The sequence below is a fragment of the Triticum urartu genome, chromosome 3A (assembly GCF_056163025.1).
Source record: "Triticum urartu cultivar PI428250 chromosome 3A, HENAU_Tu73, whole genome shotgun sequence".
NCBI lineage: Eukaryota > Viridiplantae > Streptophyta > Magnoliopsida > Poales > Poaceae > Triticum > Triticum urartu.
Window position 1 is genome coordinate 12,145,085 of NC_141875.1, and position 12,641 is coordinate 12,157,725.

Below are 12,641 nucleotides of genomic sequence, written 5' to 3' on the forward strand. Positions count from 1 at the left end.
GCAAGGAAAAAGGAAAGACTCTTCAAGCTAAACAAGGAAGGTCGATACAACAAGCATGTCAAGCACAATTTATACAACATTCTGTCCATTTCCTAACCTGATACTACAGTCCGCATGGAAATCTAATCCTCCATAAACTATCCTACATCAGTTTTCACATCGTCCACAAAGGCGCTTCAACCTACATCAGTTTTGGTGCTTGTACTGCCTTCAGAATCTTCCGCTCGACCATCATCCGCGTCTCGCTTCAGTAATCATATCACCTAGCATCTATTTTGTTTTGCGGAATTTAGCTAGCACCATGGGATAGGGTAATCTCGTTGCCACTGGCTTCCTTAGATTTCACATCTTCTACTTCTGGACAGGTTTCAGATTCTTCAGCTTCACAGTCACCAGCATTTTCTGCATCATTTTCAGCCCTCCCTTCTTCAGATCTGCCATCTTTTTCTCCAGAACCCCCTATGGTGTTACCGCTGCAATTATTCGCAGTTTCAGATTTACCATCTCTCAATATTTCTATGCCATTTGCATTCTGCACAATCTTTTCAGCCTCGCAATCCTTGCTAAATTCTTTCTTCCTTGTGTCGTCAACTTCGGACTTTCCATCTTGTAAATTTTCAGCGGCAGCAGCGTTGCTATTTCCCTTCTCGCCAGCCTTCACACAAATCCCACTTTTACCACCTTTATCACTACTCTTGCTGTTGCCAATCTTTTCAGCATCCTTAGATTTACCATCTGGACCAGCTTCAACTTCATATTCCTCCTTGTCTATGTCTGATTCAACTCTTCCATCCCTTGCGCTGTCCTTGGCAGCTTTTACTTTTGCTTCCATTGCTTCCTCCTCTTCCACTTCCTTCCTCTCAGCCTCCTTGGCTAGCCTAAACAGCTCCTCCTCTATCAAGGCCCTTACCAGCGGCTTCCTCTCAAACAAATCCTTGCCAAAGTATTTGTCTGAAGATATGGAAACCCATCAGAAAAGATTTGCCGATATCAACTAATTAAAAAGGGAAGAGGAAGCAAAGACATACCAACTGCTTTTACAACCTCTCCAAAAGTCATCTAAAATTAGTGAAAACAAAAGAAACATATCAAGATTTAACGGTGAATGGAGGAAATGTTAAAGATCAATGATGTGCAATGTATCTCACCGTGGCAAAATTTGCAGCACCCAATATACAGGAGACAGCCTGTCTCAGCTCATCCTTACTTGGTTTCGGTGCCTGCTTCCATGGTTTCGCATCTCCTCTAGACATAGTTTTACCTTCCATACCAATGAAACAAGGTTTTGAAACATATTACAAAGGAGAGACTAGAGATCACACACGTTATCTGTAAAGTATTTCACTTGCATAGTAACAAGAAAACTAGAATTGGTTGACCCCCATCTCAAGATAGATTTCGGAAACGGATAGCAGAAAGATAGTGCTGTATGTTGTATGAACCTATAACAAGTGAGCCACACTCAACCACATGCGCACAAGTGAAAGTAAGGCATACCACCAGATTTCTCCTTGGAATCTGTGTTTTGGATTGCCTTTTTCTTGGTAACAGAAATGTTTTTCTTCATTGAAGCCGCCATATCCATGGTATCGTTCTCAACATTGCTAAATAACTTTGCAGATGGTGTTGTGATTAGCGTTTGTTCATCTGTAGGAAACGGTACTCCTGGCAGTGGAACTACAGCTAATTTCCCCAACGCGGAGTCATTTACCAGCTCATCTCTGCTATCCCTCAAGCTGAACTCGGAATGGTTTGTTCTATCTTCTACAGCTTTTCTCCCATCTGCTTCCTCTTGACTACAAAATTCCAGTAGAGTTCCATCTGGTTTCCTTTTCTGCAGTAGTTTGGAAAAATGGGAAAAATAAATATGTGGAGACGGCTTATGAAAATGGTGAAAGAACTTCTTGCAATGCAGCACACATGGGACCATGAGTTCAGGTAGTATTAGATAAATAAGTAACTTTAGTGGCACTAAACAAAACCAAACATAAATGCATCACTACCAAAAGAAGTAAGATGCACATATGTCATACCTTGGAAGGTTCACCGCCAGATAGATCCGCTCCATTCTTCTTGCGCTTTCTTTTCTTAAATTTCTGCAAATCAATAAAACACCATGTCATAAAAAAGAATCAGTGTGCCAATGACAATACCAGTCAAACTGGCTTAACCTAACATGTAGAGGTATACATAGGCTAACAGTTATGACAGACAACCGAAAACATCTTTTATTAGCAGAAGAGTAAGTGTTGTAACAAACTGATATGCCCAAATCACCTGGCAGCTAAGAAGTTGAGCCTTATCAGGATCTGTGTAAATAATACCAGAACAGTGTTCCATCAAGAACTCCATCACTATTGTCACTAATTCATCCTGCAAAACACAAAAGCAAAGGGTTTTCATGTGAAACTGAGCGCAGCAGATAAAAAACAATTCTGGACCAACCTTCTTAGTGCTTGTTGAACCAGGGACATCAAATGAACGGCACAGTTCAACTAGCATAACCTTGTTACATGTTTTGAGCTTCTCCAGTAGCTCTGTCCGTGATTTTCCCTAACATGGGTGATACAAAACCATGATAGTATCAAAGAAGCTGCTATTAAAGCACAGAGCGGCAAGGACATGCTGAATTTCAATCATGGTGTTACTAAAGGACGACACATACCTCCTCTTCATGACAAGCAATCCCAGCAAGTTGGAGAATTTGTTCTCTGAAGACACTTACCTGATAATAAAGATCACCGAACTCACGTTAATTATGAAGGTTGGAGATAAATTGAATGCCACCAATCTAGTAGTAGCGTCCATACGAGAAGCACAGTTTAATCCTCCTCCCGGGAGTTGAATGTACCTTTAATTTCTTATTAATCCCTTTGCCACATGCAATAGTTTTGATAGCATTATATGTAAACCCTATGATTTCTCAAGTGCGATTCCAACTGAGGAAAACCGCAAGTACTGACATCTGAGTGAGTGAGTGAGTGAGTGACACCTAAAAGCAGTGCTGCTGAATAGCTGGTGAAATATGTCGCGCCTGCAGATAGCAGCAGCCCTGCATCTGCAGCGGACTGAAGAAATGCAAGTTCAGTAATTGAACTTAACTGAACTTGCAACACCCTGCGTGGTGACTTGGGCCATGGGCCTTGTAAGCGAGTCGTGTATGGGCTAGGGTCGAGTCGTGTGAGCCCGGGTGGGCAGCTACTTATGTATCTTCTCTTTTAGGACTACCATCTTCTTGTCATGATCCCAAAGTGCCCCACTTAAATCCTTCAAATAGACAATCCTTGTCCACCTATTCCGCCACTTGCGAATACGATTGTGCACTTGGGTAATAGACACGTCATAACCAACGAAAGAAGATATACGCTTTGCAACTTTCAATTTTTCAACCTCATTGAATCCTTTTTCAGTCTTGGCACCTCTTGCCGCCACCTCTGAAAGGCCTTTCAACATCAACGCAGACATGGGTGGAGTCCAATTCATCACCTTGGGGGCCTTCTTGGGAAGATCACCAACATTTGGAGTCTCCTGCGCCTCATCATCCATCTACAACATAAACATTCAGAAGTTAATAACACATTTCAGCACATTTAAAAAGGCACATTTCAGCACCTCAAAAAGCACATTTCAGCACACAAAAAACACATTTCAGCGCATAAAAAGCATGTTTCAGCTCATACAAATGAATTCCAGCATACAAAAAACACATTTCAGCACATCAAAAGCACATTTCAGCAGCTCAAAAGCATGTTTAAGCACATAAAGAAAACAGTACAGCAATAGTTTTACAACACCAAGTCCAAAGAAATTGGCAGGCCTCATCCCTTGTCAAAAATCCCTGGTGACGCAGCAGGGGCTCGCCGGGCCGAGGCAGGAAGAAGGGAGGTAGGGGAAGGAAAGGGGGAGGAGGAGGCGGAGCAGCTACCTCTCCCGGCCGGCGGCGACGGTGTGCCGGACCTGGCGGCGGCGAGGTTGAAGTGCGGCAGCCGCGATTTGAAGACCAGGGCGTGGTAGACGGGGTCAGCAGGGGCGGCGGGGATGCAGATCAGGCCGCAGTCGCCATGGAGTTCGCGGGAGACAGAGGTGGCGGCTAGGTCAGGGAGAGGAGAGGGGTGGCCGAGTGAGACTCCAGTGAGCATAGCGGAGGCCTTTTTTTTTCATGGCTATGCCCAGGACAGCCCATGCAGGCATGCACCCTGCCGAATAGCTGAGGTTCATAGGGTAGAAATTTTATAGAAATAGAAAAATTATAGAAAGTGAGTTCTTTTAGAGGAAGAGATGTCATTTGGTGCATAGGATAGAAATTTTTTCATTCAATCTATGCTAATGTTTTTTTTCCTCCAAAATATGAAGGATCGATTCCTATCCTATATAGAAATAAGAATCCATTCCTATAACCGTTTGCAAATCCTATCCTATAGAATTCCTATAAAATTCCTACAAATCAAAGGAGGCATAAAGTGGGTTGGGTAGTAAACTTTTAGCCTCGGCTTTTATTTTGGATTCACACATAGGCGCTGAAAACTGCTAACCAGGTAAATACAAGAAAAAACGGAGATTAGAATGTCTGTCTTGCTCACCTTCAATCGATCTCCTCCCGTGCAGGCGCCGGTGCTGTTTGCACATTCCATCGGCAACCCCTCACTTGTTCCCGGTTCGGAAACAAGAGCGAGTTCACCAAGGTTCAGAGTGGTGGATGGCTCTACACAAGTGTTGACTGTTGAGCGGTGTTTGGGTCTAGCCCCTCTGGTCTCTCCCATCATGAAATTTCCAGACCACTATTTATTGATTTTTTTCTCGTATTTCTATGTGATGTTTTCCTCAAATACAAAAAAAACAACAAAAATGGTATTGGCCGATATGTCTCTAACGTGTCTACATTTTTTTTACGTTCATGCTACTAGAAAAAATAGGTATTTTAACCTCCAAAAATATCAGAACAAATATGATGGGAAGTTTTTCACCAGAGAGCAACTAGGGAGCCTGGGCTACACATGGAGAGCCCCAGCGGCCATACGCACCCTACTTACAGGGGCGCCTAGCCAGGTGCCTGGGCAATTCATGAAGGTTCCAATGCCCCTTTAGTTGCAAACTTGTCCCTGAAGGTTTTTAACCTCCCTAAACTTTTCAAATTTTCAAAGTTGCGGATCTCGGGGAAATTACAAAGAGGTGATGGGATTCGGATTTTAGCGTCTAAAAACAGCCCCTCAGAAGACCGATCCCACCCGAGGGGAGTCTCTCGTCTTCCATAGCCATGGCCGCTGAAACCAGAGGGAAAACCCTTCCGTTTAAAGTGAAGGAACATTCCGATTGCTCCATTGAACATTGGAAGTCCCACTTGTTTGCTAAAGGTTTCAAAAAATGCCATGGACTTGATTATGTGGATACTTTCAGTCCGGTTGTCAAGCCCACCACCATTCGCCTCTTGTTGTCCCTGGCGATTACTCGTGGTTGGTCTCTTCGATAATTGGATGTCTAGAATGCCTTTCTTCATTGTGTGTTAGAGGAGAAAGTTTACATGAGACAACCACCAGGTTTTGTCGCTTGGACAAAGAACTATATGATCTGAAACAGGCTACTCGTGCTTGGCATGCTCGTCTTGTGACTGCTCTACATGTTCATGGGTTTGTTCCCTCTATAGTAGATACATCACTATTTCTCTTTCAGCGACCAGATCTCACCATATATCTTCTGGTTTATGTTGATGACATCATTCTTGTAAGTTCCTCAGTGTTTGTTTTCGATCATCTTATGTCAACACTTGTTATGATTTTGCTATTAACGACCTTGGCAAGCTTCATTATTTTCTGGGTTTGGAGGTGGCTAACACTTCTCATGGACTCTATCCGACTCAGAAAAGGTATTCTTTGGATCTTCTGCGTCGTGCTGGTATGCTGAAATGCAACCCCTCCTCTACAACCATGTCTGCTACTGACAAGCTTGCTGCTTATGATGGTGATCCTCTATCTCCTGATAATGCTACTGAGTACCGTAGTCTTTGTTGCAGCCTACAGTATCTTACTATCGCCGGACCGGATATTTCCTTAGTTGTCAATCATGTTTGCTAGTACCTCCATGCACATCAGAATTCACACCAGTTTGCTGTCATGCACATTCTTCGTTATGTACGCCTGAGCGCCTCTTATGGATTACATTACGGCATGTTTCATCTGGTGTTCTTTCTGCATTTTCGGATGCGGACTAGGTAGGCAATCCCGATGGTCGGTGATCCACGGGGGGTTATGCGGTCTTCTTTGGACCTAATTTGATCGCCTGGAGTGCTCGAAGCAAGTGACGGTATCTTGCAGCAATGTAGACGTTGAATACAAGGCTATAGCTAATGCGACTCCAAAACTTATTTGGGTATAGTCTTTGCTTTGTGAGTCACGAGTACCTCAACGACAGCCATCAGTTCCTTGGTGTGATAACACTAGTGCTACGTACCTTTCTTCCAATTTGGTATTTCATGCACGAACAAAACACATCGAAGTTGACTACTATTTTGTCACAGAACGTGTTGGACATAAGCTACTTCAGATCGAGTTAATCTCCTCTAAAGATCAACTTGCGGATATCTTTACCAAGCCATTGCCGTTACTTTTGTTTGAGCATTGTCGGCGCAATCTCAACTTGAGGAATCTTGGTTGAGATTGAGGGAGTGTATTAGACTTGTAGCTTACGCAAAATGTCATGCATTTGTACAATGTAAATCTCCATATATATAAACCAACACACCCTTTGGTGTGTGCGATTGACCTAATATTATTGATACAATGAGCCTGTCTGTGTGTGTCTTGTTTTCCATGTGGATTATAAACGACATTAATGAAAACATGTTGAAATAGCGAATACTCGACGAGGCCATTTGTTGGTTTGGTGGTAACTTAGCATGTTCAAACCATAAAGTGAAGTAGAAAATGCTTAGCATAGCCAACTTTATTCATGGTAAATTGAACTTTTATGGCGAGTTGGCTAGTAGGTTTCAAAGGGGGAACTAGTGGTAGATTGTTCAATTTATGTTGGTTGATGACATACATATTGAATGCACGCTCCAAATTTCACTTGTGTTTATAATAATTCCCCTTTATATATACTGCTCTGACCTCACCAGAGTAGATATCACCTTACATTGTTTCGCTTTGTTTTAACTTATAAGCTAGCACCTTCCCCAGGAAACTTGTTAGGTAGCACATAGCTTAGCATATAATGCAGGGGCAACCACGTTAACAAATGGAAACTGGGAATAGGAGGCTTCAGGAATGTGGGTAGAGGGGCATCAGTGCGGTCGGGAGCTCAGCTGGTTGGCCATTGGCACTCTGCATGGCGGCTCCAGTGCCTTCTAGTCATACTTCACTGTTCCACGGCGCATGCAGGCGTTGCTTGTCACTGAGCGCCAGCGGGCCATTGCCATCATTGGAGGTGTCCGCTATGATTCTCGACCGGGTTTTCATTGCCCCAAGGCGTGCTCACACTGCTGCACAGCATGGTAGGCTTACCTCGTTGCCTTTGGGTTGATCAAGCTGCATATGTAGTAGTGTACAAGGATCGATTTTCTGGTTGTGTTGGCGCTCACGCTTTTCCAGTCGAGCATCAGCCATCAGCGATAGGCGAGAGTAGCGTCCTAAGGCAACCTAGTGCATGTAATACTTTATGCCTTGTTTTAAATGGTGCAAATTGTACTCATGTCTGATGCACCTTACAAACCATTCTTGCTATCATTGATTGCCTTTGTAGGCAACCGCATTGCGAGCGCAAATTCAAGGCGGCTGGTTCTTGGGACAATGTCCGCGTGGAGATCATCCCGGAGAAGTGGCGCATAGACCTGTACCTGAATCACGATTCCTAGAGGTACAAGCTTGAGGTGTTCTTACTTCTTCAAGGACATCAGGAATTGCTAGAAGTACTACTCCGGGGCAGTACCACCATTGATGCTCTCGCACCTGTACCAGTACCAACACTGACATCAGTTGCAGAGGAAAGCTCGTTCCTATGCCACTGCACCTCCCCCCCTGCCACCGGCTGATGCCAACGATAGCCATTCGGCAGCCAAGGTCCGTTCCAAAACAAGAGCCGCAGCCAGCAGCAGGATCAGCTGGCGCTCTGTGACTCTCAGACTCTGCCTTGAATGAGCATATGGGCGGTTGATCACACACTACTGACACAGTTGTTTGTGATGTCAATGATTAGTGATAAAAGCAGGCATAACTGTATGCATCTTGTCTTCCATGTGGATCCTGTAAACATGTGGATTCTGTGTTGTTATTGTGTGTGGTTCACATATCTAATTATCTATGCATATATGTTGGTTGTAACCAACAACACGTATATCAGAAAAAAAGGGATTAGATATCTGGGTGCTTCACTTGATGATACTATGTACACGAAATTATATATATTTTTACCTGCATATAAAATTCCGAATACTGAGAAGGTCGTATTAACGGACTTGTTTGTGATAGCAATGGTTAGTGATAAAATGAGTTTATCTGCATGTGTATTGTTTTCCATGTGGATTCTGAACAACAGCTTACTGAAAACATGTTGAAAGAATGAAGACTCAAGGATGTATAAACCATGAAGTGAAGTAGAAGCTGCTTAGGGTAGCCAACTTTTTTGCGGTAGCTCGAGCTTTTATGGCAAAGGTTTTCAAAGTGAACCGGCAGGTGTGCAAGGTTCATATTGATTGACGACATACATACTGAAACTCTGGGCATTGGCCACGTGAAACAAAATACGCGCTCCAACTTTCACTTGCGTCAATAATACTTCCCCTTATATATACAACTCCAGCTTCATGAAACTAGATATCACCTTACATTGCTTCACTTTGTTTTAACTTGTCAGGTAGTGCCTTCTCCTAACTTGTTGGGTAGCACCTAACTTAGCATATCATGTAGCGGCAATCAAATAAACAAAGGGAAATGATTTGCGAGGGGAGATCAGAATAGTTGAAAAACACGTGGGAACAGGAGCAGTGGCGGAGCGTGAATCAAATATTAGGAGGGGCCAAATGAGTGTATATGACATAGAAAAGGCTAGGATGATCAGACACGCCGGACGATTAGTAGAGCAATTAGCAGATAAGTAAGTGTATTTGGTAAATTTTCCTTTTGAAAGGGGGGGCCAGGCCTGGAATTGTCCCCACTACGCTCCGCCACTGAACAGGAGGCTTGAGGAACGTGTGTAGAGCAATGCCTCTTCTGTATCCTGAATGAAGTTAAGCTACGAGTTGAGTTGAGACATCATTGAAGAAAGAAGCATATGCTGAAATTACTTTAGCTCCTAGAGGAGTGACAGTAGGCTCAGTGTTGTTTTCCGTGTGGATTCTGGAAGTCGAGACCGAAAGCAGTAAACACAAAATTCCATGACTCGCCGATGCGGTGTATCTGAAATTTCATTTTTCATTTGCATGTGTATCCAAAATCCCCAACACCGAGCAGATAATAATGACATAGTTGTTCGTGTTATAACTGATTTTAGAGTGGATTGAGGAGTGATCGGACTAGTTTGTTCATATTTTTATTGTGATCGGACTAGTTTGTTCATATTTTTATTGGGCCGAAAAGAAAGAAAGAAAATGTCAGAGTTCATATTTTTATTGTGATCGGACTAGTTTGTTCATATTTTTATTGAGCCAAAAAGAAAGAAAGAAAATGTCAGAAGTGGGGTTTAAACACAAAATTCCATGACTCGCCGATGCGGTGTATCTGAAATTTCATTTTTCATTTGCATGTGTATCCAAAATCCCCAACACCGAGCAGATAATAATGACATAGTTGTTCGTGTTATAACTGATTTTAGAGTGGATTGAGGAGTGATCGGACTAGTTTGTTCATATTTTTATTGTGATCGGACTAGTTTGTTCATATTTTTATTGGGCCGAAAAGAAAGAAAGAAAATGTCAGAGTTCATATTTTTATTGTGATCGGACTAGTTTGTTCATATTTTTATTGAGCCAAAAAGAAAGAAAGAAAATGTCAGAAGTGGGGTTTGAACCCACGCCCTCGTAAGAGGACCAGAACTTGAGTCTGGCGCCTTAGACCACTCGGCCATCCTGACTCGGTGTTCAAAATAATAGTAATCTTCCTAAAGTTTTGCTTTTCCGTTTGGAAGCTTTCCAAAGTCCTGCCTTGCAGTGTCCCTAGCCAGTGCATGTTCTTGAACATCTTTGGTATTGTGTCTCACAGCATTGTTATTATATTGTACGAGCATGGCCAACTACTAATTCTTGCATAGCTTCCCAGGTATGTTTTGTAGACTTGTAGCTATTCCTCTTGTTGGCCAATGCTTGCATAGCTCTGCAGCCCTTATGTCTTAAAAAGTGTTTCTGTTTATAGCAAACATTTTTTTTTAGAAAATGAGGATGACCCCCGATCTTTGCATTTGGGTGATGCATGCAGCCATTTTATTAATTATTCACAAAGATCTTACAAAGTAATATACCAGGTAGTCTGAAGCCACCATCTTAGCAACATTTGTCACTACTCCTATCCACTTGATGAAGAGATGCCGATAGTCTGAGTCTAATACCAAACAGACATCACACCAAAGCCTAACATCTAAACCCAGATGCCCCAACCAAGCCGCGTTGCTGGGGCACACAGCGGTCGGGCAGACTCACAAAGGCCGCCACCGCCGTCTTCCACCGATCCATCTCCAGAGCAGAAACTGACGCATCAACCTTGACAGGCCTGCCGTCGACACCAGCACGGTGCCAGACACCACCACCATCCTGCACGTATCCATCCACACGCGCCCATCGCCGAAACTCCGCAGTGCCATGCCACCAAGATCCGACATTGGCCTTGTGGTAGATGTAACACACCTCCTCCTCTAGTCCCCTCCAACCAGCACTTGCTTCAAAAAAATGCCCTCATGAGGGAGAACGACACCAAAGGCGCTGTCATCATCCGATCGGGGAGACCCAGATCTAGGGTTTCCCCCGGAGCATCCAAGAATGATGACGCAAACTGAAAGGACGATGCCTCAACAAGGAAACGATATCGGAGACGCTGCCACCATTTGCCATGACAGTAGATGACTATAGCAAACCAGTAAATACACCATGACATCGAATGGTGATTTTGACTCGGGAAAGAACTAAAGAACTGCATAAACGTAAGGTGACTTTGATGTATAGGCCCCTGGGTGACTGCACCTTTTTCATGTTTTTCTCTACCTCTTGTATATTCCCCCATCTTTAATGAAAAGGCAAAGCACCTGCCATTTACCATTAAAAAAAGAACTAAGGAACTAGCATGAGCTGGCACCATCATATTTCCTGTCTCATGTTCACTCCTGGGTTATGTTTGAACAGGGAGGCATTCGTTCATGTCATTACCTGCAGATCCTACATCCAGATCATTTCCAAAATCTTATGTAAGGTAGGCTACTGTAGCATCCTTTAAGATAGAAAAAACAGGACAGTGGTTGTACGCTTAAATTTGATGCTATATATTTGCAGCAGCGGGTGTCGAGTATCAAAAACACATGATCTGTGTCATTAAGATGATAGGATCGAATTTAATGACACATGTCGGGTGGCACCTAGCTTAGTATATCATGTAGGTACAATCACATAAACATGAAGGAAAACGATTTGTGAGAAAAAACAAAAGAATTGAAAAACATGTGGGAATAGGAGGCTTCAGGAACGGAGATAGAGCAACTGCTGTCTTTAATGCTGAATAAAGTTAAGGTAGAAGTTGCGGCATTGTCTCTGATAGAGACATATGTACTCGAAGCACACTTTCAGCCCACAGCGGCATTGGCGCACTTTATCTGCGCCGTGTGTTGCGTGCTTCAAGATGGAAACAACAAGTGCCAGCATGTAATATTGGTGAAATACCAGACACCATACTCGATGTATTTTTATGCTATATGCTTATGGTACGGTCCGGGATCCAAGTCTAGTGCATGCATAGAGACTAGCTGACTTGTGCCTTTGTGGTGGGACCTGATGCCAAACTCAGCACAGGTACACTACTTTTTGTGGCACATCGACGTCAAAATGTGCCGGCGTCAGTGCGGGTGGAGTCTCTATTAGAACCCGCTCGTTACGCGTAAACAATTCAGTATATATCTAAAAAGTTGGAGGCCCGGGCAACATCACAACTAGAAAAATCTGAAACGAGGAGAGGCAGCACAGATCTAAATCTGCATTCTGCAAGGAACATGGAGTTCATTGAGATGGATGGGCAGCTAAGGTTAGATTCCAGGTCTTTATAGTTTTTGATTCCATACCGTTACAAATATCTTGAGTGACTGCTCGCGTTTTCAGATCAACTGCTAGCTTGATCCCTCACTCTATGCGTCCTTTGTTGCGAGCTCATGATGTTTTGGGTGCGCAACCAGCATGCTCATCTGGATCTTCTATAGCTTGCCCGAGGGTAAACGATATGTTCGTCCAACATGCGGATCATGGAGTTGGTCACTGTTAACAGCACGCTAGTCTCACGATCATATGGTGAATGGATACAAGAATTCACTCCTTACAAGCACAACTGTGCTGAATTTGAGACAGGGGTAAAGGGGAATTAGGGTTCTATGTAGCCGCCGCCGCCGCCGCCGTTCTGATCGACCTTCGATGCCCTGTCTCCTCACCCCCCGCTTCCTGATATGCTCGGGCTGCGTTTACCCAC

The 12,641-nt window shown here is 43.5% G+C and overlaps 1 protein-coding gene and 1 non-coding gene across 4 annotated transcripts; both read right to left on the minus strand.

Moving 5' to 3' along the window:
* Positions 1 to 5: 5 nt before the first annotated feature.
* LOC125542370 (DEK domain-containing chromatin-associated protein 2) lies at positions 6 to 4,165 on the minus strand. 3 transcript variants are annotated; one of them, XM_048705387.2, is made up of 10 exons: positions 3,926 to 4,165; positions 3,487 to 3,546; positions 2,666 to 2,725; positions 2,446 to 2,553; positions 2,278 to 2,373; positions 2,034 to 2,096; positions 1,498 to 1,834; positions 1,149 to 1,261; positions 1,029 to 1,059; positions 6 to 951 (listed from the first exon to the last, which is right to left on the minus strand). In XM_048705387.2, exons 2-10 carry the CDS (start codon positions 3,544 to 3,546, stop codon positions 290 to 292), a joined length of 1,530 nt encoding a protein of 509 aa, XP_048561344.2. In that variant the 5' UTR covers positions 3,926 to 4,165; the 3' UTR covers positions 6 to 289. The 3 variants fall into 3 exon arrangements, with proteins under 3 accessions (XP_048561344.2, XP_048561343.2, XP_048561345.2); XM_048705386.2 differs by having other exon boundaries at positions 3,391 to 3,546; XM_048705388.2 differs by lacking the exons at positions 3,487 to 3,546; positions 3,926 to 4,165 and adding an exon at positions 2,852 to 3,365.
* A 5,810-nt stretch (positions 4,166 to 9,975) lies between these two features.
* TRNAL-CAA (transfer RNA leucine (anticodon CAA)) lies at positions 9,976 to 10,059 on the minus strand. The gene has a single exon. It is a non-coding gene; the product is annotated as a tRNA-Leu (tRNA).
* Positions 10,060 to 12,641: the final 2,582 nt, after the last annotated feature.